Genomic DNA, 26,271 nt, shown 5'->3' on the forward strand with positions numbered 1-26,271 from the left:
CATATAAATCAAATTAAAAAAAAAAAAAAAAACTGGGAGAGTGTAAACAATCATCCACTTCATTTAATCCCTTGCGGAATGGAGTCTGGGCAACTGAATGGAGCTAGCAAAGTGTTTTAATGGCCAGATGCCCTTCCTGTCACCAATGCGGAGTTTTGTTCAGCCGATATATTTTGCCTCTACCTAGGATTGAACTCACAGCCTCCAGATTGTGAAGCAAGAGCTCCACCTCTAGGACACCGTTCCACTCCGTGGGAGAGTGTTAACAATGCTGAAAATATATTAGCTCTTCAAAAGGGGAATCACCGCATTCTTCCTTGCAAATACACCATTCAAGCAGGTGAAGCAATATATTTGCGTTCATCAGTGGAATGCTAAGCTGCTGCGCTAACCTAATTCAACAGTATTTTGGTATTTTGTATTTATTTATCTTGTCATGCTAATGTAGTGTATATAGGAGGAGGTGACCCTTTGAGAGCTGTAGGCAATGAAATTTCAGTTTAATGTATGCCGATTAGTGGACATTCAAAGTGACAATAAAGTTATTCTAAGTCTAAAGTCTAAGTACTATTTTTGCCTGTTTTAAAACAACACAACAGAAGTGTGTTTTAGTAACAAGAGGGTTGTCCCTAAAGCAGCAGGGGTCCAACCTTGGCGACTTTAAGACTTGTAGACTTCCAACTCCCAGAATTCCCCAGCCAGCTATACTGATTGGGGAATTCTGGGAGTTGAAGTCCACAGGTCTTAAAGTCGCCGAGGTTGGATTCCCCTGCCCCAAAATGTAAATTAATGTAAATTAAATGTAAGACACTACAAAGGCATACACTTTTTGTGAAATTAAACAGGATACTTCTCAGGGCCTCCTCAGGGTGCCATCGGCCAGACAATGTCGGCCAGCGACCCCCAGGGGGAGAGCCTTCTCTGTGGCGGCACCTGCCCTCTGGAACGACCTACCCTCAGAGATACGCACGATACCAGACCTCCGGACTTTTCGTCGGGCCCTGAAAACACATCTATTCCATCTAGCCTGGCTGGCTTGATCCCATCCTTTCGGTTTTAATTTGAAATTGGTTTTAACTGGGTTGTTTTAAATTGTGGGCCAAAATCATTTAATGTTTTTTAAACTGTTTTTAAATTTTATATGTTGTGTTTTATCGTGGCTGTTCACCGCCCTGAGTCCTTTTGGAGAAGGGTAGTATACTAAATAAATAAATAAATAAATAAATAAATAAATAAATAAATAAATAAATAAATAAATAAATAAATAAATAAATAAATAAATAAATAAATAAATAAATAAATAAATAAATAAATAAATAAATAAATAAATAAATAAATAAATAAATAAAAATGTTCACTTCTAGACAGGACTCACCGTATGTGACGAGGCAGAAGAGAGGCTGCTTGGATGATCTGAGAGAGAACTGAGCAGAAACCAAAAACAAAGAGTTATTTTACGTTCAGTCCATTCTTATCTAAGCATCTCATAAAACATTCCAGTCTCTGGTCTCCCTCAAAGTCGACAATCGTGTGGAGAGTGTCAGTTCAAGAGGTTCAGAAGAAATCTTTAGAAGAAAACCACCACACCAAAGTCTACTTGCCTCGTGAAAGCTTCAGCTACCGAAGATTTATGAGCTCAATGCTGCTGGGCCTAGGCCTCCCCAGAACGAGTGAATGAATGGATTTATATCCCACCTTTTAATTTTTATTTTTATTACAAACAACCTAAGGTGCTGATCATATTGTCCTTTCACCACCTATTTTCCCTCACAACAACAATCCTGTGATGGGGACTGAGCTGAGAGCGAGTGGTTGGGTCAAAGTCATCCAGTCGGCTTTCATGCCCAAGATGGGACTAGAATTCTCCATCTCCTGGTGGTTGGCCCAAAGTCATGCAGCCAGCTTTCATGATTAAGGTAGGATTAGAACTCACCATCTCCCTAGGGATTGGCCCAGTCACCCAGCCGGCTTTCATGCCTAAAGTGGGACTAGAACTCAGTCTCCTTCTGACTGGCCCAAAGTCTCTTGGTTGGCTTTCATGTCTAGGGAGGGACCAGAACTCATAGTCTCCTAGTGATTGGCCCAAAGTGACCCAATTGACTTTCCTGACTAAGGTAGGACTAGAACTCACTGTCTCCTAGTGGTTGGCCCAAAGTCACGCAGCCGGCTTTCATGATTAAGGTAGGACTAGAACTCACCATCTCCCCAGGGATTGGCCCAGTCACCCAGCCAGCTTTCATGACTAAAGTGGGACTATAACTCAGAGTCTCCTGGTTTCCACCACCATCTCCCTCCCAATCTGGGGCAGTTTCCTGATGCGTGTGCTTCCGTTGCCAGAATTTCCCTAGCCAAATGGCCCTTCCCGTTGCTGGGCATTCTGAAGAAGCTGTTAAGACCTTCTCCCTTGTTCTTCTCAATAGTGCCAGGCCAACCAAGAAAAGGAGGCAGTTCGGATTCATCCCGAGTCTTAGCAGGATGGAACACTTTATCAATGAAATAAGCTAATTTATCAGGATCTCCATGGCGTTCCCTGCTCACGCAGCTATTGGTGTAATGGAATGGGGTCTGGATTCCCAGGAGGGATGGGCCGCATTCCAGAGGAGCAAGAAACAATGCCCTTTAGATAGTTTGTGGAGAGAAAGAGGATGAAAACAGCTCCTCCCTAATACTTCCCAGGGTACATGCCTTATGTTAGATGCTTTCGTTTGTTAAGATTCTGTCTATCAGTTAGGAACAATAAAGGAGTCTGCTAGGAATAATCACAATGTGTGTTTCTTGGTTTTGGGAGCCTTCCTTCCTTCCTTCCTTCCTTCCTTCCTTCCTTCCTTCCTTCCTTTATTCCTCCCCATTACTTCCCTTCCTCCCTCCCTCCGTCACAACACATTCCTTTCCCTTGCTTTCCTTCTTTCCTTCCTTCCTTCCTTCCCTCCCTCCCCCCTCCCTCCCTTCCTTCCCTTCCTATCTCCCTTCCTCCCTCCCTTCTTTCTCCGGATTTCCAGAAAGGAGAGGCTGCATTCTAGAGACACAAGAGATTGTGCAGTTTAGATAGTTTGTGTGAGTGAAAGAAGGTAGATGGCTCCTCCACAATAGTTCCCAGACTATTGGCCTTATGAGGGTGTTAGCATGCTTTAGTTTGGCAAGATTCTGTCTTATCAGTGAGGAACAATAAAGGAATCTGCTAGGAATAATCACAATGTGTGGTTTCTTGGGTTTTGAGAACTTCCTCCCTCCTCCGATATTTCCAGAAAGGAGAGAATGCATTCCAGAGGAGCAACAGACAATGCAGTTTAGATAGTTTGTGTGTGAGAAAGAGAGTGAAGACAGCTCCTCCCTAATAGTTCCCAGGGTATCTGCCTTGGGGGGGTGTTAGCATGCTTTACTTTGGCACGATTCTGTCTACAGCTGAGGAACAATAAAGGAATCTGCTTAGGAGAATCATACAGTGTCTTCCTTTGTTTTTGGAGCCTGGCGACTGCCCACAAAGCCTCCCCTTCCATCTTCTGCCGTACCTGCTTAACTGAGAGAGGGAGCTGTTGGCCAAGTCACTTGATGGAAGTGCTGCCGTGTGAGAAGGTGCTGAAGGCAGAAGCAAAGAGGTGGAAGCCGTGGTGCTCGGCAACGAAGGACCTTGGGCAGGTAGCGACGGAGGAGAGGTTTCCAGCTTTGACGTGGGAACAGACGAAGCAGCTGCAAAGTTGGGGAAATGGTATTCAGAGAAGAAATGGAAATATAGCCAATCATTTGTGCCAATCAGGACTTGGGTTTTTCTTTTTGTTTTAGAAGGTGTGTTTCTGCTATGGTAGGATTCCTTCTCAGAGGAAGGAGTTCAGGTGCCCTTTCAGCTACCTACTCCATCCCCTTCCAGGTGGATGCGAAAGAGAACGACTGAGTCATACTGCAAGCAGACTTCTCTGCAATTAAAAGTTGCCCAGCTGAAATGTTGTTGAAGAAAAACCAAGACAGTCGATCCCACCATCACTATTGTCCCAAAGGTGCTCAGAGAGAGAGTGCTAAGGACCAGTTGGCTGCAAGGAATATAAATCCTTCCATTCTCCATCATTCAGTCAGAACTGAAGAAGCTCCTTGGATGAGAAGAGAAACTTCTTCAAGGAAAAACAAAGTCCAGTTGTCTTTTTAAAAAAAAACACCTTTGGGACAACCATGACCTGGATAACTGAGAATCTCCATAGATGCCATCACTATGATTGATTTAGGAATGATGACACAACAGCTTTCAAAACATATTTTAAGGTGATAATAGGTAGTTCTCAGCTTATAACCCCAACAATTGGGACTAGAATTTTTGTTGCTAAGCAAGAAGATCATTAAGGAAATTGCACCTGATTTTATGATATATTTTTTTTGCCATGGTTACTAAGCAAATCATTGCAGTTAAGTGAACCACATGCCCAGCGCCCAACTTTCGATCAAGTGACCATGGGATACGGCATTGGTCGTAAATGCGAGGACCAGCCGTTAAGTCACCTGTTTCAATGCGGTTGCAAAAGTCACTAAATGAATGGTTGTAAACCCAGAACTACCTGTAATGGATAGAAAACTGACTTGCTGCTGCTCATTTCTGGACTACTAAAACTGCTTTCTGCTACAGGAAATCCAGTAGGAGAAATTGGCATGGGAAAAAAATCCAATATTTAGGGTTAAGGAAGAGAGTAACATGGACCCTATCATTTAAACCGTTGGCCAAAGCTGGGAAAGGGATGGGAAAGGAGAGATAGGGGCCTACCCTGTTTTGTTTTTATTCTACTATGAAAGCATTTTCTCAATATTGGACGTATGGACTTCAACTCCCAGAATTCTCTCAGAGATTTGGGAAGCAATCAGCCCACCTGTCTGCCAAAATAAGGGGAAAAAACTCAGGCATGGATGACATGCAGAAGCCGCCAAAAACTTTTAAGTGCAGATGTCAAGCTGAGATTTCATCTACTTACTGTCAAGAGTTGGCTGCATTCGAACACCGTTGTGTCCATTCTGAAAGTCGAAGACACGGATTAGCGTCGTTTTTAACCGAAAAATTAAAGCAAAAATACAAAGTATATCAAATGATCCCCATGTGTTCAATGTCATTCTTCTCCCAAACGTTTAATTATCACTTTAGCTAATGTCCTCAACTTACAACCTGTCACTTATCCCAAAGGTGTTTTTTTTTTTCAGGAGGCAACTGGACTTTCTTGTTTTTTCTCTGAAAACATTTCGCTTCTCATCCAAGAAGCTTCTTCCGTTCTCACAGGATGGTGGGGAAGGGAATCAGCTCCAGTCAGAGTGGAAGAAGCTTCTTGGGTGAGAAGCAAAACGTCTTCAAAGAAAAACAAGAAAGTCCAGCTGCCTCCTGAAAAAGCACTTTTGTGAGAACCATGACTTGGATGATTGAGAATCGCTACAGACTTTTAACGTGTCACTTAGCAACCATTCAAAGTTACGATGGACCTACTGGGGGTGGGGGTACCGTGTTTCCCCAAAAATAAGACCCTGTCTTATATTTTTTTGAATCCTGAAATAAGCGCTTGGTCTTATTGCCATGCGCTCAAAAGCCCGATTGGGCTTATTATCAGGGGATGTTCTTATTTTGGGGGAAACAGGGTACTTCACAGTGGGTTTCACTTACCTTCGCTACTGGTTTGAAACTGTGAGCGCGTGCTTCGCTCACACATGGCGTTTCTGCACATGCGCAGAACCTTCTGCACATGTGCAGTACATCAGTGATGACATCCGGGCGGGGGGGGAGAGCCTCCCGCTGCTGCCGCTACCAGTTTGCTCGAACCGGGGCGAATCAGTAGAAACCCACCACTGGGCTATTTATCACCTGGATTTGAAGTGTGGGGTGGTGGAAGCAGGTCAAGGTAGCCCGCCCACCACCATGGTCACATGACCACATTTCAGGTGCGTAAGCAACCTTTCCTACATCTCACAATCATGTAACTGTGTTTTATGATGGTTGAGCATTTACCTTTGAGCAATGTTTTGGTTAACCAGCATTTATTTATTTATTTATTTTGGGGGGGGTGGTTTGGCAAAACTGTCCCCTAGTGCAGGGGTGGGCAAATATGGTCCCTTTATGACCTGTGGACTTCAACTCCCAGAATTCCTGAGCCAGCTTGGCTGTCTCAGGAATTCTGGGAGTTGAAGTCCACAGGTTGTAAAACCTGCCCTAGTGAACACGGATTCAATTTAATGACTGCAGCATTAACTACCATTGGTAAAAAAATAAATTAAAAAAAAGATTTAATGATGTCTTGACAACCGCCACAATTCACGACCATAATGGGCAGGCCTCATTACAGGGGTAACTCAAGGACCTCCTGTAACAAGGAAAGGACTAAAAATTAATTGCCGGGGTATAAAATATGGATTTTTTCCCCCCATACTCAAAAGAGTTTTAAAACTTGGTTGACGCTCAAGATGGGGAGATCCGATTTGATCCGTTAAAAACAAAACGCCTTCACAACACAGAACACAATTGTGGGTATGAAGGAGGCTGCCAATTTAGATGCAGGAGAAAAATATTCTTGTGAACTAATTTACACAATTGAGGGCCGCAGAACCTAAATACCGATTGTTAGGAATTACAGTGGAAAAAGCCCTGAATTCCTACCCCGCCTGTCAGGTTTCCTGGATGGCATATGGAAAAACATAATAAATCAAAGTAGATTGATAGATTAAGTGCCATTAAGGCAGAGTTTGACTCTAATTTGGATGGGTAGATTCCACCTGGACAATTATTTAGTTCTCACAAGACGCTAAATAAATAAATAACGGTATTTTTCCATATTGTATGTTGTTGCTTGTGAGCTGCTTAAGAGTTTAGAAGAGGAACTATATGTATTGAGAAACTTATATTATACGAGTAAAGTGAGGTCGGATAGACCTAATTGTTTTATAAAGATATGTAAGATGCTCTGTCTTCTCCGGATTATAATATAGATATACAGTACCGAGTACTAGGTTATCAAGGTACTGTTTATAGATATGCTAGCTTTGTAGGTTCTTGTTGTTGTATGTTTTGTTTGTTATTTATATATTATGTCATTTTCTTTTTTTTGTTTTTAATGGTAAAATGTAGATAAAGATTATTAAAAAAAAAAAAAAGTTTGGCAAGTGAAAGGCCATAAAAACATCTAAATAAAAGTAAATATAAAGGAACACAGTTGGGAGGGGAGTTAATCCAATGCCAGCAAGCACCCTCATCTTAAGAAGTCCACCAAGGGCAATGAGTGATGTGTTTCCCTGAGCATACTTACCATGACAGCCACGGAGGCAGGTTCTGACGGAGGCACCGAACTTTGGTATGTCACCCTGTTATGCGCAGAGGCCTGGTCGTAAGAGGAGGAGGAGGAGGAGGAGGAGGAATCCGTTACAAGGCTAGTGCTCTGGGGAGAGCAGGTCAGGCTGGATGTGACGACAGGGGTGACGTAGGCGGACTCCTGTACTGTATTGGACATTGGCAAAGAGGTATTCAGAGGTTCACTGGAAAAGGTAAAAACCACATATGGTCTTGGTCAAGGTTTATTCAGGAGTCACTAGGCAGCTCACCAGCTAGGCTAAAAGGGATACGCAGCCGGGAATACAGGCAGTCCTCGTCTTACAACGGTGTCGTGACCGTTCGTAGTTACAACAGCACTGGAAAAAAAGGGACTTACGAACAGCGCAGCGTCCCCGTGATTAAAATTCAGACGCTTGGCAACTGGCTCATATTTATGACGGTTGCAGCGTCCCCGGGTGTGTGTGTGTGTGTGTGTGTGTTGCCACGTGATCCCCTTTTGCGACTTTCCGACATGCTATGTCCATAAGGAAGCCGGATTTGCCAAACAACCCTGCTGCTAACTTGACAGCGGCAGCGATTCATTTAACAACCGCGACAAGAAAGGCTGCAGAATGGGGCAAAAAAAATGGACTTTCACTTAAGCAACCGAAATGTGGGGCTCGATCGGGGTCGTAAGCTGAGGACTACCTGTACATGAATAGGGAGAAAAAAAGGAACATTTGACAAACATTTCCGCGACTTAAAAAGACCAAGCAGCCTTTACGAGAAGTTTGAGTCCTGGCAGAGGGGAGGCAAAGTCAAGACTTCAAGGAAACCCAGAAGTTTATTTATTCAAGGCTTTATAAAGCGGTACTAATCCTTCCTGTGATTTTGATTCGATGCCTCTGTTTATGCAACCCAGGGCTTCAGCCTCTGAAAAATGCATTCCGAACGGGTGGGATCCATGAGGTGAAAAGCTAAACGCATAATAAGGCAAATAACAGGATTAAGGTTGTTTTACCCTTTCCACCTCCACCCCGCCCAAGTTTAACCACAACTCTATTCACACTTTGGAAAGCATTCAAGGCATGGCAGCTTTCCCAGGCATGGAAGGGAAGGATTTGGCCCGTTTCTGTTGGTTTGCGTTGTTTGCAGAAGTTTAAAGTGGTTGTGAGGTGGACGGTTATGTAAAACGATCGAAACAAAGGGGGAAAAATATGCATAGGCGGTTATGTACACTTTTGAGACTCCTGAAAATGCTGAGTCAGAAAAGAGGTGAGAGAGAAAAAGCATGAAAATCTGGGGGGGGGGGAAAGGGGGGGGGGCGGAGGGTTCAGCCATGAGATCTGCATTTAAATATTCTGTCTCAAGAGACAGATCGAAAAGCACCGAGGCCGAGGAATTATCAGAGTGGCGCTTGGATATTCTAACATTTCAGGAAATGTCTTGACCGATTTTTCAGACGTTGAATCGGAGCAGGGACAACAGAATATTCGTAGCTGCTCAGGGTTGAAGTGTGAGGAAGGTGCTTGGTGCTCTCTGAGCTTGGTGGTTTTCTTGCAGACGTTTCATGACCCAGTTAGGGAATATCATCAGTTCTACAAGGGAGTGGGGTTGAGGAGCAGGAGCAGGAGCAGGAGAAGGAGAAGGAGAAGGAGGAGAAGGGAGGAGGAGAAGGAAGGAGAACTACTGGTGGAGTTGTTGATGCTCTCTGAGCTTGGTTTTCTTGTAGACCAGTGATGGCGAACCTTTTTGCCACCGTGTGCCAAAAGTGGAGGGTCGCAGTCATGTGGGGGGGGGGGGTCGCGCACGTGCCCACACCCATAATTCAATGTGCTCCCCCTGTGCTCCCCCCCGCTTTTGGCAAGCGATGGCACGGTGGGCCCAATAGGCCTGTTTTTTCACCCTCCCCAGGTTCCAGAGGCTTTCTAGGAGCCTTTGGAGAGCGAAAAAGCCCTTCCCCACCCCCGGTGGCCCTCTGGAGGCCGAAAATGGCCCGTTTGGTAGTTTGGACTTCCACCCGAAGTTTGGAAACTTCCAGTGGAAGTCGGGAAATGGGCCATTTCCAGCCTCCGGAGGGCCACCGGGGGGGGGGGTCGTTTTCATCCTCCCCAGGCTCCTAGAAAGGCTCTGGAGCCTGGGGAGAGCGAAAAATGGGCCTTCCAGTCCCACCGGAGGCCCTCCAGAGGCCAGAAACAGTCTGTTTCCCAACTTCCGGTGGGCCCGCAAGGCCCGAAAAAGCGCCGGAAGTGAACTAGGGCGACGCTTGCGTGCCCACCGATATGGCTCCACATGCCACCTGTGGCACACGTGCCATAGGTTCACCATCACAGTTGTAGATGTTTCATGACCCAACTAGGTAACATTATCAGTGCTAGAAGGGAACGGGGTTTGCGAGGAGGAGGAGGAGGAGGTGGAGGACGACTGTGGGGTCCTTAGTGCTCTCTAAACTTGGAGGTTTCCTTGCAGACATCTGATTACCTGACTAGGTAACATCATCAGTGTTACCAAACTATTTTCCTCTCCTGCTTCCTTCTTCCCAACCTGTCAGCTTGTTTATATCATGCTTGAATCCAGCATCGTCCAAGAAGAAATGGAACTGAATGCCCACAACCCTTCTGAAGTTCTTAACCTTCTCTGGTACCGTCATTTTTTAGATACTATAGATCTTTTCAGGAACTCAGAAGGAAGCTTCAGCCTTACGTTCCTGCTTCTCAAATCATCTGTGTCAGAGCCCAGGAGAGTCATCCGAACGCCACCACTGCTCAAACGACCTCCTTTGTGCCTGTCACATCCTGCGTCATTGAGATGATGACACAGACGAGGCCATCGGCCTCTCTTTGTACCCCGCCCCTAGACTGAAAATCCACTTACTTTACAGGCTTGGTGTACAAGATATTATTGGGTGCTGGGCTGCTTTCGTAGCTTGCAGCAGGTCCAAAATCTGAGACCGCAGGTTCCAGCCCGAATTCAAGTGCCCCAAATTGTACGTTTAGGCCCGAAACATCAGTCGATCCAGGCATTTCCACCGCAGAGGAAGGGATCTAAAAGGGACATAGCAGATTGTAACCAGGAATGCCAGCAGGGAAAAGGAACATTTCCTGTTTATTTATTTGTTTTAATTTGTATACTGCCCTTCTCCAGCAGGACTCAGGGCGGTGAACGGCCAGAATAAAACAGAACATACAAAATTTAAAAACAGTTTAAAAAATAATTAAATATTTTTGGCCGCAATTTAAAACCCAATTAAAATCAATTCAATTTAACCGAAACAGTGGGATCAAGCCAGCCCGGCTAGGTGAAATAAATAAGTTTTCAGGGCCCGACGAAAAGTCCGGAGGTCTGGTATTGTGCGTATCTCTGGGGGGAGGTTGCTCCAGAGGGCGGGCGCCGCCACAGAGAAGACTCTCCCTGACATTGTCTGGCGGACGGCGCCCTGAGGAGGCCCTCTCTGTGTGAGCGTACTGGCCGGTGGGAGGCTATTGGTGGCAGAAGGCGGTCTCGTAGATACCCCGGCCCTAAGCCATGGAGCGCTTTAAAGGTGGTCACCAACACTTTGAAGCGCACCCGGAAGACCACCGGGAGCTAGTGCAACTCGCGCAGGAGAGGTGTCACATGGGAGTGCCCCGTCGTTCCCATAATCCCCCGCGCGGCTGCATTCTGAACCAGCTGGAGCCTCCGGGTGCACCCCAGGGGGAGCCCCATGTAGAGAGCATTGCAGTAGTCCAGTCGGGAGGTGACGAGCACCTGAGTGACGGTGCGTAGGGAGTCCCGATCCAGAAAGGGGCGCAACTAGCATATCAGGCGAACCTGATAAAAAGCCCCCCGGGCCACGGCCGTCATATGCTCTTCTAAAGACAGCCGTGCATCCAGGAGGACGCCCAAATTGCGAGCCCTCTCCGTGGGGGCATTGATCATCTGTCATTGGAAAGGATGTGTCCGACCTGTCTCAACTTGGCCTTCTAACTCAGGAGTCCCCAACCACCGGCAGCGGACCGCATCGTGCCAGAAACCAGGCCGTGCAAGCAAGCAAAGCCCCATCCGCGGGATGCAGGCATCGCACGAAACCACATCCTTTCTGGTCCTTGGAAAAGCTTCTCTCCACAGAACTGGTCCCCGAAAAGTTGGAGGCTGCTGTTCTAAGTAAAAATAGATCTATAGAGGATGCTCTAGCCATCACTCTTCACACTGCACTGACTCATTTGGAACAGCCGGGGGGTGGGGGGTGGGGGGGCAGAAGGATGTGAGGATGCTGTTTGAAGACTTTAGCTCTGCATTTAACACCATACTTCCACGTAAACTAGTGTCTAAACTTATGGGTCTTGGGCATTCTTATTCAATCTGCCTTTGGATTACGGATTTTCTGTCTGGCCGCTCTCAGAGGCTCAGATTAGGTCATCATATCTCTTCAGCCCTTATTCTGGCGTGTTGAGTCCCTTATTCTATACTCTTTGTGTGCATGGCTGCATTCCCACTCACGCCAGTAATCCTATTACTGAATTTGCAGCTGATACAACAGTGGTGGGACTCATCATGAGTTGGCCTATCGAGATGAGGTGGACCGGTTGTGTTCGTGGTGCGGAGACGATAACTTGGTCCTGAACACCAATAAGACCAAGGAGCTTATAGTGGACTATAGAAGGAACAGATCAGACATCCAGCCTTTGCTCATCAATGGAGACTGAGTGGAGCAAGTGGCCAGTTTGAAGTTTCTGGGCGTTATCCTAAAAGAGGACCTGACCAATTGAGCCCAAAATTTATGTTGCTACCTCCCTGAATAATAAGTCCAATCGGGCTTTTGAGCACATGCTCAAAATAAGCCCCCACCCCACCCCGAAAATACCCCCCCTGAAAATAAGGCCTCCCGGAAAATATTTAACTGCATACGCAGCCAGTCTCCGCTATTTCCTCTGGTTAGGGTTAGGGAGACAGAGCTGGAAATCAGGTAAGACGGCAAGAGGAGCCCCATCTTGCTCCACACGCCCCAAAACAATAAGACCTCCCTGAAAATAAGGCCAAGCGCTTCTTTCGGGGTTCAAAAAAATATAGGACAGGGTCTTATTTTCAGGGAAACACGGTAAGCGAGAAATGAGTTCAGTGAGTTTTGCCCCATTTTATGACTTTTCTCGCGACGTGTGTTAAATGAATTACTGCAGTTGTTAAATGGTTAACCTGGTTGTTCAGTGAATCTGGATTCCCTGTTGATTTTGCTCGTTCGAAGGTCACAAAAGGGGAATTACAGGACTCCTCAGATGATCCCGTAAAATGGGACAGGCTGTCAGGCTCGTCTCAACTTGAGCCGTTAGGAAAGAAAGACCCTCGACTCCCTTTTTGAAATGAAAGGTTTACTTCTATGGTTACTGCGTAAGCAAAGCTTGAAAGGAATATTCTCATGCAAAGCCTGTGTTTTCCCCTTCCCCTCCCCCTCCCCTCCCCTCCCCTTGACTATCATTGTCCAATGATATTTGAATTAGATGTTTTGGGAACATCTTTGAGGTTTGGCAGCTGTTTGTAGAGTTCCACATCCCATTCTCACAGCCCCATCCTTGATCGGCCAGTCTTTCATCTCCGGTTCCTGTAACCCTGTTAATCCCTCCTCCCTGCCTCTTCAATCTATCCCCCTACCCTGCATTTTATGGCAGGATGGAACGGGGGTGGAGGAGTGGTGCGGTGGCCTAGAGCTGGAACTCTCACCTCACAATCAGGAGGCTGTGAAGTCAATCCTAGGTAGAGGCAGATATTTCTTTCTCTGGGCACAATGAGAATGTATCTGCCGAACAAAACTCCGCATTGGCAACAGGAAGGGCATCCGGCCAATAATCACTCAGCTCCATTCAGTTGCCCAGACTCCACTCCGCAAGGGATTATGGGGACATTAAAAGATGATGATGATGCCTCGGAATTGGAGAATGTGGAAGATGGCAGACCTGGCACAGGCTGTCTTCATTTGCATCAGCCGTTTACCAGAAATTCCCCTCCTATCTCTTGCCCCCTGCAAAATTACTCACTTTTGAAACTGGGGGCGTCCTCCGCTTCGATGGCTTGATCTGCTTCTGCTGCGTTTGGTGGGCTGGCACCCCTGGATTTTCTGGAGACAGGCTGGAGAGTGGACCAGTTTTGTTGCCAGCTGCACAGCTGTCCACCGGCAAGGGCTCCCGGGCTTTCTGTGAGGCGAAATATTCCAGTCCAGGAGGTGGGACGGTGGCTGCCGGTGGGGGTGGGGGTTGTTGCTGCCGCTGGGTCAGTTGACTTAGGACCGGGGACGGCTCAGGTTGGGATTTGAAGTCTGGATAGGATTAGCGGGAAAAAAAAGAAACATGGAAATCCATCATTGAACCTCACTTTAGGAACACCTGAGAGCAGAGGAGGGGAACGATGGCCCTTTTATGACTTGTGGACTTCAACTCCCAGAATCCCTGAGCCAGCTGAGGAATTCTAGGAACTGAAGTCCAGAAGTTTTAAAGTTGCCAAGTTTGGAGACCGCTGGTCCATCAGCTTCGGCCTGCCAGTCTCAACTCTCGCTCAAACTTCCTAACAGTGAGGACAATTAACCAGTGGAACAGCTTGCCTCCCGAAGTTGTGAGTGTCCAGGTTTTCAAGAAAAGAATGGAAAGCCATTTGTCCGGGATGGTATAAGGCAGTGGTTCTCAACCTGTGGGTTGGGACCCTTTTGGGGGTCGAATGACCCTTTCACAGGGGTCGCCTAAGACCATCCAAAAACACATATTTTCAATGGTCTTAGGAATAATTTTATGGTTGGGGGTCACCACAACATGAGAAACTGTATTAAAGGGTCATGGCATTAGGAAGGTTGAGACCCACTGGTATAAGGTCTCCTGCCTTGGACAGGGGTTGGACTAGAAGACCTCCAATCTCTCTTCCAACTCTCTTACTATTACTCTTACGGAGAACAATTAACCACTCCCAGTCATGCGAGCCTCATTGGGGGCGCTTGGGGCCACACTCACCCGAGCGTTGTAGCGGGCGGTGGTGCCCCCACTTGTGTGAGCATCGCCACAAACGTTACAGGCACTCATGCATGCGCACATGCGCCTGCCCCTCCCACAAAATCATCCTCTCTTTTCCCCCCACCCTCCTCCCTGCCCCAAGGAGCCAACCTGGAAAAGTTGGGAAACTCTGCTCTAAGCGGTTTACAGAGTCAGCCTCTTGCCCCCAACAATCTGAGTCCTCATTTTACCAACCTTGGAAGGATGGAAGGCTGAGTCAACCTTGAGCTGGTCAGGATCGAACTCCTGCGGGCAGAATTAGCCTCTCCCTCTCCCTCTCTCTCTCATATATATATCTATAACAGACTTATATGTTTGACAGTCCTCTCTAAGTGGTTTACAGAGTCAGAATATTGTCCCCAACAATCTGGGTCCTCATTGTGCCGACCTTGGAACGATGGAAGGCTGAGTCAACCTTGAGCCACTCAGGATTGAACTCCTGGCTGTGGGCAGAATTAGCCTGCAATACTATATTCTAAGCACTACGCCACCATGGCTCTATCTGTCTGTCTGTCTGTCTATCACAATAGCAATAGCACTTAGACTTATATACCGCTTTACAGTGCTTTTACAGCCCTCTCTAAGCGGTTTACAGAGTCAGCCTCTGGCCCCCAGCAATCTGGGTCCTCATTTTACCCACCTTGGAAAGATGGAAGGCCTAATCAACCTTGAGGCAGTCAGGATCAAACTCCTGGCTGTGGGCAGAATTAGCCTGCAATGCTGCATTCTAACCACTGCGCCATCATAGCTCTTTTTTAACAACAACAACAACACACTGTAGGAGCTGAAACCCCCAAAAGGAATGTTTCATTGGACAATGTTACATTCCATTTCAACAAAATATGTGACTGTGTGTATAAAGAAGATTGGAGGGGGGGGGCAGGGGTGTTTCTACTGACTTGCAAGCCTGAACACTTACCGAAATGGCTGAGGATCGAAGGCTGCGAAGTCGAAGATTTGACATCCCAGGATGAGGTTGGAGTTGTGGACACTGGAGAGGCTGTACTGAGAGGACCCTGTGAGGCGAACTGGCCCAAACCTGGAGATTTCAGAGGCTCCAAAATCTGAGAACCAGTAGAGCTGGCTAACTTTGAAGAGCTAAGTTCTCTGAATCCAGAAGTCAGCACCGAAGACTAGGAAAAAGGAAAGCGGCAAATGTGAGCATACACTGAATAACATCCACGCTGCCTGTATTAAGATACTGCAGAATAGGGAATACAGAATAAGAGCGTTGGAAGGGACCTCGGAGGTCTTCTAGTCCAACCCCCTGTTCAAGCAGGAGAACCTTATACCATTTCAGACAAATGGTTGTCCAATTTCTTACGAGAAACCTCCAATAGTGAAGCACCCACAACTTCTGGAGGCAAGTCATTCCACTGATTAATTGTTCTCACTGTCAGGACATTTCTCCTTAGTTCTAGTATTATATTAATGCACTTTATATTATAAGGAGGAGGCATGAACTCGATATCACCAACAATAAAAATGTATTTATTAAACCTAGATTCAAAGGCTCAGGAATAGTTGATTTCCACATAAACCAGTCAGATATGTAACTGGAAAGAAGTCCACATCACAGTCTTCCAGACTGAAACTACTGGGCACCTCACCAACGAGGCTAATTGGTAGTAATTATTATGCACAGGGTGTGATCTGTGCTCCTCACAAGAATCACATTAAGTAGATCACTCCCACTTCCAATTGGAAGGACTCAGTAAGCTGTAGTATAGTCTCCCTGGAGAGCTACAAGCACAAAGGTTATCCACTGTGGATGGAAAGGAATATTTGTAGCTCAGGGCTGAACTGTGTGGTCCTTGGTGCTCTCTGAGTTTGGCTGTTTTATTTATTTATTTGTTTGTTTGTTTATTTGTTCAACTTGTATGCCGCCTTTCTCCGAAGACTCAAGGCGGCTTACAATGCATTAAAAACCATATATAAAAACATTGAAAATTAAAACATTAAAAACAATTAAAACCCATTCACACCATTCATGGCCGGATCTTGCCAAATCACAAGAGCAAGATCAACGGCCCCAGGCCTGGCGGAAAAGCCAGGTCTTCACCGCTTTTCGGAAGGCCAGTAGGGTGGGGATGGTCCGGATCTCAGGAGGTAACTGGTTCCAGAGAGCTGGGGCAGCCACAGAGAAGGCCCTCCCCCGTGGGCCCGCCAACTGACTTTGTTTAGCTGACGGGACCCGGAGGAGACCAACTCTGTGGGATCTTACCAGTCGCTGGAAGGTATGCGGTAGAAGGCGGTCTCGAAGATAGCCTTGCCCTGAGCCATGTAGGGCTTTAAAGGTAATAACCAACACCTTGAATTGTGACCAGAGACCAATAGGGAGCCAGTGCAGCTCGCAGAGAATTGCTGTAATGTGGGTGTACCTACGTGCACCCATGACAGCTCGCGCAGCTGCGTTCCGGACCAACTGTAGTCTCCGAACACTTTTCAAGGGTAGCCCCATGTAGAGCGCGTTGCAATAATCTAACCGTGAGGTGACAAGGGCATGAGTGACTGTGAGGAGAGCCTCCTGATCCAAGTAGGGTCGCAATTGGTGTACCAGACGAACCTGTGCAAAGGTCCCCCTGGCCACAGCCATCAGATGTTGCTCTAATCTTAGCTGTGAGTCTAGGAGGACACCCAAATTGCGAGCCCATTCTGAGGGGGACAATTTCTCTCCCTCCCCCCCTTGATAATAAGACATTATCAGGGAATGTCTTATTTTGTGGGGAAACAGGATACTTAGTTGGGTAATGAAACGTCTGCAAGGGAACCACCCAGCTCAGAGAGCACCAAGGACCCCCACAATTATCCTTTGCGAAAGACAAACAAGAGTTCCCATCACAGTTCAAAGCCATCCCATTTCATTTTCCCAGATTCGTTGCCAGATCTTTGACTGTGGGGTTCTGAGTCACCCAGAGGAGGGATCTTACCAGGCTTTGTGCCGAGTAAGTGTTCACAGTGCTTGGATTGCTTGTTCCCGAGGCCGTTGGAGGATTGTGCTGGGAATTGGTAAAGACGAGCGCCTGGCCGAAGCCTTGCTGCTGAGTAGCATCGAAGGAGGCGGCCTCTGGGTCTTGATTCGGGGCGCCAGGGTTCTGAAGCAGTGTCACCAGATCAATGCTAGGTATCAAAGGGAAAGAGAAAGAAAATTTAGAAAAAGGAAGGAAGCTAGAAGACAGGCCAGGAAGAATTCAAAATAGCCAAAGACTCCTGAGTATGCACAGGAGGGAGACCAAGGGATTAATGGTGAAAGATTAGGACTGAACAATCTCAGTTCAAGCCCACTCCCAGCCACAAGAGCTCCCTAGGTGATGTTGGACCAACCAACCTCTCTCAGCTCAATCTAACCCTTAATCCCTAAGGGGCTTTTTCAACTGGACTTTCTTGGTTTTTCTTCTTTGAAGACGTTTCGCTCCTCATCCAGAAGCTTCTTCAGCTCTGACTGGATGGTGGGGAATAGAAGGGTTTATATTCCTTGCAGTCAGCAGGTCATTTCCATCCTTTTAGAGGGTCTTTGAAGCATTTGGAGGTTTCTCCGTGTTCTCAGGGTCACCTGAGAGGTGCAAATGGTTCCTGTAGTCTGCAATTTTTTCTCTGGAAATCCATTCATACTCCCACACCATTTGAAGGCTCTTCATCCCAAAGTGCACGGCTAAAAAGTCTGTAGAAATTCTCCGTCATCCAGGTCATGTTTGTCCCAAGAGGCAACTGGACTTTCTGGTTTTTCTTTTGAAGACGTTTCGCTTCTCATCCAAGAAGCTTCTTCAGCTCTGACTGGATGGTGGGGAAGGGAAGGATTTATATTCCTTGCAGACAGCTCAGTCCTTTGGGAGAAGGGCGGCATATAAATGTGAGTAAAATAAATAAATACATAAATAAATTTGCATCCTTTTAGAGGGCCGTTGAAGCCCTTGGAGGTTTATCTGTGTCCTGAGGGACACCTGAGTGGTGCTGCTGGTTCCTGCCGTCTGCAGTTTTTGAAAATCCATTCATACTCTCACACACCCGAAGGATGAGAAGTGAAACGTCTTCAAAGAAGGAAAAACAAGAAAAGTCCAGTTGCCTCCTGAAAAAAGCCCCTTTGGGACAACCATGACCTGAATGACTGAGAATTTCCATAGACTTCTATCCCTTAGGTTTGCTGCCCTGGGGAAAAAGGGAGCCATGGCGAGGGAGCAATGCTGCCTTGAGCTCTTAGAGCAAAGGGGGGGATTTAAATCTAACAAATACATAATGAAGATATAGTCCCTAATTCAGGCAGTCCTCCACTTACAACAGTTCACTTAGTGACCCTTCAAAGTTACAACAGCACCAGGGAAAAAGTGACTTATGACCATTTTTCACACTTACGACCGTTGCAGCATCCCCATGGCCACGTTTACATTCGGATGGTTGGCAACTAACTCATATTTATGACGGCTGCACTGTCCTGGGATCATGTGATCCCCTTTTGCGACCTTCTCACCAGCAAAGTCAATGGGGATACCAGCTGCACTTAATAACCGGGCTGCTAATTTAAAAACTGCATTGATTCCCCTTAACAACTGACTCGGTTAGCAACATAAATTTTGAGTTCAATTGTGGTCATAGGTTGAGGGCTCTCTGTATATCACAGTAGTAGGGTTCCTTTTTATATGGATGCCATATAAACTGGATGCCATATTCCAAGTGTGGCCTTCCCAAGGCCTTAGAAAGTGGCATTAACCCTTCACGTGATCTTGATTCTCTCCCTCTGTTGATGCAGCCCAGAACTGTGTTGGCTTTTTTGGTGGCTGCTGCATATTATTGGCTCATATTTAAATGATTGTCCAATTGCAATAAATTGGAATATTTTAAACTATATATTTGAAATGTGATCAGAAAAGGGAAAGAAGGCGAATTAAAATTAAAATAAGAACTAATTAGATCGGGGGCAATTAGAAATGATTAAGATGTGAATTATTTTATTTTATTTTTATTTATTTTATTTCGAATTTATATACCGCACCTTCTCCCGAGGGACTCAGGGCGGTGTACAGCCAGATAAAAACATAAAATACAAACATTAAAAACAATTAAAAGGATATATATTAATTTGGCCCCAATTTAAGATAACAAACCAATTAAAAATATTTAAAAATATGCTAAAAAATATGTTAAGCCAGCCCGGCTTGCTGAAAAAAGAAAGTTTTAAGGGCACGGCGGAAGGCACCGAGGTCTTGGATTCTCCTTATCTCTGGGGGCAGCTGATTCCAGAGGGTAGGTGCCCCCACAGAGAAGGCCCTCCCATTATAAATATATATTGTTAACAATTAAAAAGATAAGAAGAATTTTGAGAAAGATATTTAATAAATGAAAGAAAGGTCGGGGTTGCCTGGACACCATAGTGAAAATATTAAATTGAAAATCTATACAGCAATAGAGAGAGATGGAAGAAGAAGTAGAGAGATGGGAGAAAAGGAAAGGAGAGAGAGGGATAGAAGAGAGGGGAGGAAGGAAGGGAGGGGAAATCAGAGTAGGAGAGAGGGTTAGTCAGGGAGGAAGAAAGGAGGAGAAGGAGAAAGGAAGGGGGAGTAGTAAGGAGGGAAAGAAAGGAAGAAGGAAGGAAGAGAGGGAGAGAGAAGTGACTGAGAAGAAAGGTTGCTGTATAACAAAAAAGAGGAAATGGAAGAAAGGCAACTCTGAACACACATATGAATATATGAAGATAAAGAAGAAATTGTTAAAAAATAAAAGAGAATAAATGTGAACAGGAAAATTAGAATTTGAGAGCGAATGACGATGTTGTTGATATAAATAAACATAGAAATATTGAGATATGAATTAAATAGGGAAAAAAGGAAGATTTTGGCAAAAATTGTAATTGAGTAAAATGTATTTGAACTTGAAAAATTGTATAAGATAAGAAATGGCCCATACTCTGTTCAAAAAAAGATGCGGGTGAAGGGGGGGGGGGGAATCAATAAAACTTGATTCAAAAAAAAAAATATTTAAGTGATTGTCCAAGATTCTTTCCACAGTTACTGCTACTGAGCCAAGTTTCACCCAACCTGTAGTACGTTTGGCTTTTCTTGCCTAAGTGTAAAATCTTGCTTTTCTATGTTTTGAAGCGACATCTCTACATTAGAAGGAGCTTCACTGTGGCGGTAGGGGCATTAAAATTGAAGCATTTGAGTTGCACTTTCAGTGAGCGAGCTCCCAGTGCAGCTCTGATGGAAGCAGCCTCCAAAAGAACCAGAGCAATTCATCCCCATCTTTAAATTAGGAAAGCATTAAAAAATATGTATATATACAGGCTTGTCAACTTGAGATCTATATAGAGCAAGGTCCTTGAACAGATTATTCAAAAGCTGCTGCTTGTGAGCACCAGGAGAAGAATGTAACAATTAGTCACGGCTGGCTGACTTTATCTCCCTTTTTCTTTTGACAGAGTTACTAGTTTAATAGATTGGGGGAATGCTATGAACATAGTGTACCTTGACCTCAGCAGACATTTGACTAAGTGTCTCATGATAGCCTCATTAATAAAATGGTAAATTAACAGGTAGATGGATTTATAATTGGCTGAATGACTGCAGCTAGACGGCCGTCGTAAATCACTCCGTATCAGCTTGGAGAGCAGCATCAATTGGAGGGCCAGGGGGCTCAGTGAAGTCCAAGGTTTTTATCAGTGACTTTTGGGGATCTAGGACAACTTGCCACAGCCAATTCGCTGCAGCCAACAACTCAGCACGGGAGACTCACCGTGGGACAATTTACCACAGGACAAAAGTTACATAGAAATGGTGGAATAGGACCATCAAAGAAAGGAGGAACAAGGGGGGGCAAGACGAAATCTGAATGGCAAACATTAAAGTAATTTTTAAAATTATTTTAAATAATCAAATACAATTGTTGAATTGTCCCGGCAGTGAGTTATCCCGCAGCAAGGTGGCCGAAGTGAGTTGGCAGCATCCCAGAATTAAGGTGAGAGGCCAACATTTCTGAACACAGAGAGAGAGAACATCTGCCGGTTAAGTATGAACAGTGGGCCAAAATAAACAGTATGAAATTTGACAGGAAACATGTAAAGCCTTGATAAATGAAAGTCACAAAATAGAGGTTGTCCCCAACTTACAACCGCAACTGAGCCCAAATTTTCTGTGGTTAAAATGCGTTTTGCCCCCATTTTACGCCTTCTTTCTTGCCACAGCTGTTAAGTGAATCGCTTAAGTTGTTAAATTAGTAACAGGTTTTTTTTTAAGTGAATCTGGCTTCCCCCTTGACTTTGCTTGTGAGAGAGAAGGTTGCAAAATATGAACACACAACTGCAACACTGCAACCGTCCAGTTGTACAAGCCAGTTGCTGAGCTTCTGAATTTTGATCATGTGTCCGTGGGGGAGCTGCCCTGTCACTATTTTCCAGTGCTGCTTTAACTTCGGACAGTCATTAAGCGAATTGTTGTAAGTCAAGGACTACCTGTATAGTATGTTCCCCTTCGTCAGAGAGAAGCTGGATGGATAAGTCACCTGTCCTAAAGGGACCATGTACATAGCAGGAGGCTGCAGCAGACACCTCTAGGGCTCTAAGTTCCAGTGTTTCTGGTCTATGTGTACACTTGTAAATAATTATGGATAGGACCAACAATTCCATCTGAGAAAAAGGCCATCCCATAATACCCATTGAGAGAGACAACGTACGAAAATATGTACCTTTGACCAGAAGCGACATGGTTCTCGGCTGGAACTGATGAAGCTGTGAAGACCTTTGTTTCTGAAAGCTAAAATATCAGACAAAAAAAGAGAGCAAGAATAATATATTTTGCATTAATTTCCCCCCCCCTTTTTTTTTTTTTTTTGCAGGAGATAGCAACAAAAAACACGAGGTACTGAAAAGATTTTAAAGCACAGACAAAATTATCTCACATTTGCAGGCAATAATTTACATGGATATGGGCAAAGAGGGAATGATGAAAAAACAGCACCGCATACGTGTTTAGGGGAAGGGCAGTGTCTATAAAAATATATCAAATAGCTTCATTTTTGTTCCTGGCAAATTAAAGATTTTTCCCTCGATGCATGTACGCCTAGACAGAAGGGCAGCCTTCCCCAATAGATCAAAGCCTCAGGTTGAGGGAGCTCAACCAATCTCACTGTACGTATGTTGTGCACTGACAATAAAGATTTGAAATTTGAAATATTCCAAACCAGAATAAAGTTCTTCAAGGCAGATCTGAACCTTTTCTGTACAGGTAATCCTCGACTTATGACCACAATTGAATTCAATATTTCTGCGGCTAAGCAAACAGTTTGTCTCAAAGTGGTGAAACAATGGATTGGTTTATACTTGATTCCATAACTTTGCATGTAACACAACACAAAGAGATTGGTCTATAATTTTCAACTGAAGTAGGGTCATCCTTTCTAAAAATTGGTATAACTATAGCTGATGACCATGTTCTCTGGCTGTGTTGCTTCCCTGGGTATATCACAGCCATTTTGATGTAGGGGTTAAGGTGCTAGCCTAGAAACCTAGAATTGGAGTTCTAGAATTGGAGTTCTAGTCCCGCCTTAGGCATGAAAGCCAGCTGGGTGATTTGGGGCCAATCACCAGGAGACGGTGATTTCTATCAAAACTTCTTTCAAACAGACGTTTTGTGCTTCCCTCCTAGGACTGATGGAGACCTGCTTTAACAGTGACTGGGAAAATCCAGCAAGCACCTGTTAAGGAATGTCCCAAAGGTGCTTTTCCAAGAGGCAACTGGACTTTCTGGTTTTTCTTTGAAGACGTTTTGCTTCTCATCCAAGAAGCTTCTTCAGCTCTGAACAGACAGTGGGGAAGGGAAGGATTTATACTCCTTGCAGACAGCTGGTCATTTGCATCTTTTTTAGAGGGTCATTAAGGCCACCTGGAGGTTTTTCTGTGACATCAGGATCACCTGAGTGGTACAAATGGGTGTGGAGCCTTCTTGGAACTGCTGAAAGGACTGTGTTGTAGACTGGAGGTAAATGATGTCATATTCTTCCCCCTATGTTGATAGAGGGCTGTTCAATTTGGGCTGAGATGGCCTCTTTGACCCCTCTTTCAAACCAGCAGTCCTCTCTGTCCAAAATGTGGACTTTGCTGACTTCAAAAAAGTGGCCTGTGTCTTTTAAATGTAGATGGACTGCTGAATCTAGTCCTAGTTTGTTCTCCTGTGTTGTGTCATGTGCTTATGAAGTGGCTGTTTTGTTTCCCCAGTGTACAGCTCTGCACTGCATTGCACTGCATATACCACGTTGCTCAGTTTGTATCTGGGTGTTTTATCTTTGAGGTGGACAAGCTTCTGCCTTGGTGTATTCTTGGGTGACCTGAATGACTGAGAATCTCCACAGACTGTTAAGGAATGGTTATTTCAAGAGGCCACAAATGCCCTCATACATTGGTAGGTCAACAGACAACACAACCCTTGCAAGCAACTCCCAAAGCAAGAAGTGTGTCTCTATATCCTAAAATAAACCAGCCTATAACTGTCCTCTGCTTGTGGGTGGAGCTGCTGCTCCAGCCTGTCTAGAAAGGTAAACAGGACACAGCCCAAAAACGGTGGCAATTATGAGGTCACTTGATCCACACAACAGCTGAAAGGTTTTAGGTTACACAGAAGCCCGCAAGATTTCTGAGAAGCAACTTAATCTGCTTGTGAAATGCTGGCCAGAATCTAAGTGAGGCACAACATCAACAACAAAAAAAACGCCAAGAATTCCTTTCTGGAAACTGACAATTCCTTGAAACCAGCAGCTGGTTAAATTGGGGATTTTGCTGGAATCAAATGACCAGTCGGGTTCTCCGGGCCAAAATTTCCACTCTTGAGAAGCAAGCTCGGTTCCAGTCAGGTCTGAGGACAAACCACAGACAATCATCCCTTAAATGTATGGTTTGTTATTTTGGGTTATCTGAAGAAGCGATTAGAAGCTTCTCGATCAGACCAATGAAACACCCATGGCACTTTCAGCCACCACCTGCACAAGGAACACAAGACAGGTAACCCTTGACTCACAAGCACAATTGAGCCCCAAAGTGTTATGTTGTTAAATGAGAAATTTGTTAAGTGAGTTTTGCCTCGTTTGATGATTTTTCTTGCCACATTTGTTAAGTGAACCCCTGCAGTTGTTAAAGTTAGCGACATGGTTGTTAAGTGAATCTGGCTTCCCCATTGACTTTGTCAGAAGGTCACAAAAAGGGATCACATGACACCAGGATATTGCAACCGTCATAAATGAGTCAATTGCCAAGCCTCCAAATTTTGATCATGTGACATGGGGATGCCGCCAACACTCCTAATTGTGAAGAGTCATAAGTCGCTTTTTCAGTGCCGTTGTAAACTTCAAATGCTGACTAAACTAATGATTGTAAGTTGAGAAGTACCCGTAGCTGTATTTTCCATACTTTAAAAGTGTAGATTTTCAGAAAGTTGTGATAGCACAGGTCCTAGGAGATCTGCCTAGTCTCCGCTTAAATCCTCTGAAAAAATATATTTAGAATAGAATAACAGAATTGGAAGGGACCTTGGAGGTCTTCTACTCCAACCCCCTGCTCAAGCAGAAAACCCTATAGCATTTCAGACAAATGGCTGTCCAATCTCTTCTTAAAAACTTCCAGTGTTGGAGCAACTACAACTTCTGAAGATAGGTTGCTCCACTGATTAATTGTTCTACCTGTCAGGAAATTTCTCCTGAGTTCTAGGTTGCTTCTCTCCTTCATTAGTCTCCATCTGTTGCTTTTTGTCCGGCCTTCAGGTGCTTTGGAGATTAGACTCCATCCTCCTCTCTGTGACAGCCCTTCAAATATTGGAAGGCTGCTATCGTGTCTCCCCTAGTCCTTCTTTTCATCAAACTAGACATACCCAGTTCCTGCAACCGTTCTTCATAAGTTTTAGCCTCCAGTCCCCTAATCCTCTTTGTTGCTTTTCTCTGCACTCTTTCTAGAATCTCCACATCTTTTTTTACCTCGTGGCGACCAAAACTGGATGCAGTATTCCCAGCGTGGCCTTATCAAGGCATTATAAAGCGGTATTAACACTAATAATCTTGAACAATACCCCAGGATAAAAATTAGCAAATAACATTCAAGAAGTTAAAAGTGTTTAAAAGTCAGCCCATGTATTCTGCAACAGACTTTTCAAAGAGAACCGGCACTGCACAACAACAAAGCCAACAAAATCTAGACTTACATCTTCGTTCCAGTCTTCGGCCGTCCATTCTTCTATTGAATTCTTCCATGCTCCTGTAGAACAAAGGGCTGATCAGAAAAAAAAAACCTGCTCATTTCTTAAGGAAACCGGTACCTTGCTGAAATTACAATTCCCAAGCAGCCGAACCCAAAATGGGCAATGGTTAGGGATGTTAGGGGTCGTAGCCGAGGGCCATACGTTTTCCGCATCTTGGATTACAGATGTGATTACATCTGACAGATGAAAAACATGTAGGATTAAACCTATGGGCCACCAATCGATATTAATGCAAGCTATCAGACACTGCCAAAGAAAATAACTCTGCCCTCACTGAAGCCAAAAAAATCCGAATTTTGCTTTTGGACCAAGTCTTATCCACAGAAGAAGGTCAGAGCTGCCTGCAAACCTGTAAAATCAATCCTCAGCCACTCCGTGACCTGCCCACCACAGAGATGTAGGTGGGAGAACTGAGATTCGGAAGGAAGGAGCATCTGTTTCTCGGATCACTTGAAAAGTTTTCCGCTGTGGTCCAAGAGGTGCTTACTATAGCAAATTATTAAACTAATAGAAATGATAAAAACGTATGAAAGAAGAGGGAAAGGAGGCATTGAGCCACACAGTTCAAAAGAGCCAGTTTGGTCTAATGGTTAAAACATCAGGCTAGGAACTGGGAGGACATGAGTTCGAGTCCCGCCTTAGGCATGAAAGCCAGCTGGGTGTGTTTGGGCCAATCACCAGGAGACTGTGAGTTCTAGTCCCATTTTAGGCACGAAAGCCAACTGAGTGACTTTGAGCTAGTCGTCTTTCTCTCAGCCCAATCCAGCTCGCAGGGTTGATA

The 26,271-nt window shown here is 45.1% G+C and overlaps 1 protein-coding gene across 8 annotated transcripts in view; it reads right to left on the bottom strand.

Moving 5' to 3' along the window:
* Positions 1-26,271, bottom strand: part of UBAP2 (ubiquitin associated protein 2) — a 124,677-nt gene that overhangs the window by 36,254 nt on the left and 62,152 nt on the right. For 4 of the 8 annotated variants that reach the window (XM_087885468.1, XM_087885467.1, XM_060684428.2 and 1 more), the window contains exons 9-18: positions 25,434-25,486; positions 21,937-22,004; positions 17,196-17,385; positions 15,185-15,398; positions 13,267-13,544; positions 10,133-10,302; positions 7,257-7,482; positions 4,950-4,989; positions 3,510-3,687; positions 1,376-1,424 (exon numbers count right to left, since the gene is read on the bottom strand). In XM_087885468.1, coding sequence (XP_087741594.1) covers positions 1,376-1,424; positions 3,510-3,687; positions 4,950-4,989; positions 7,257-7,482; positions 10,133-10,302; positions 13,267-13,544; positions 15,185-15,398; positions 17,196-17,385; positions 21,937-22,004; positions 25,434-25,486 — 1,466 coding nt within the window. Of the gene's footprint in view, positions 1-1,375; positions 1,425-3,509; positions 3,688-4,949; positions 4,990-7,256; positions 7,483-10,132; positions 10,303-13,266; positions 13,545-15,184; positions 15,399-17,195; positions 17,386-21,936; positions 22,005-25,433; positions 25,502-26,271 lie in introns of all 8 variants that reach the window. The other 4 variants (XM_087885466.1, XM_060684425.2, XM_060684426.2 and 1 more) reach the window with 1 other exon arrangement.

This window comes from Pantherophis guttatus, chromosome 2 (assembly GCF_059756535.1).
Source record: "Pantherophis guttatus breed Tessera chromosome 2, ASM5975653v1, whole genome shotgun sequence".
In the NCBI taxonomy this organism is placed as follows: domain Eukaryota; kingdom Metazoa; phylum Chordata; class Lepidosauria; order Squamata; family Colubridae; genus Pantherophis; species Pantherophis guttatus.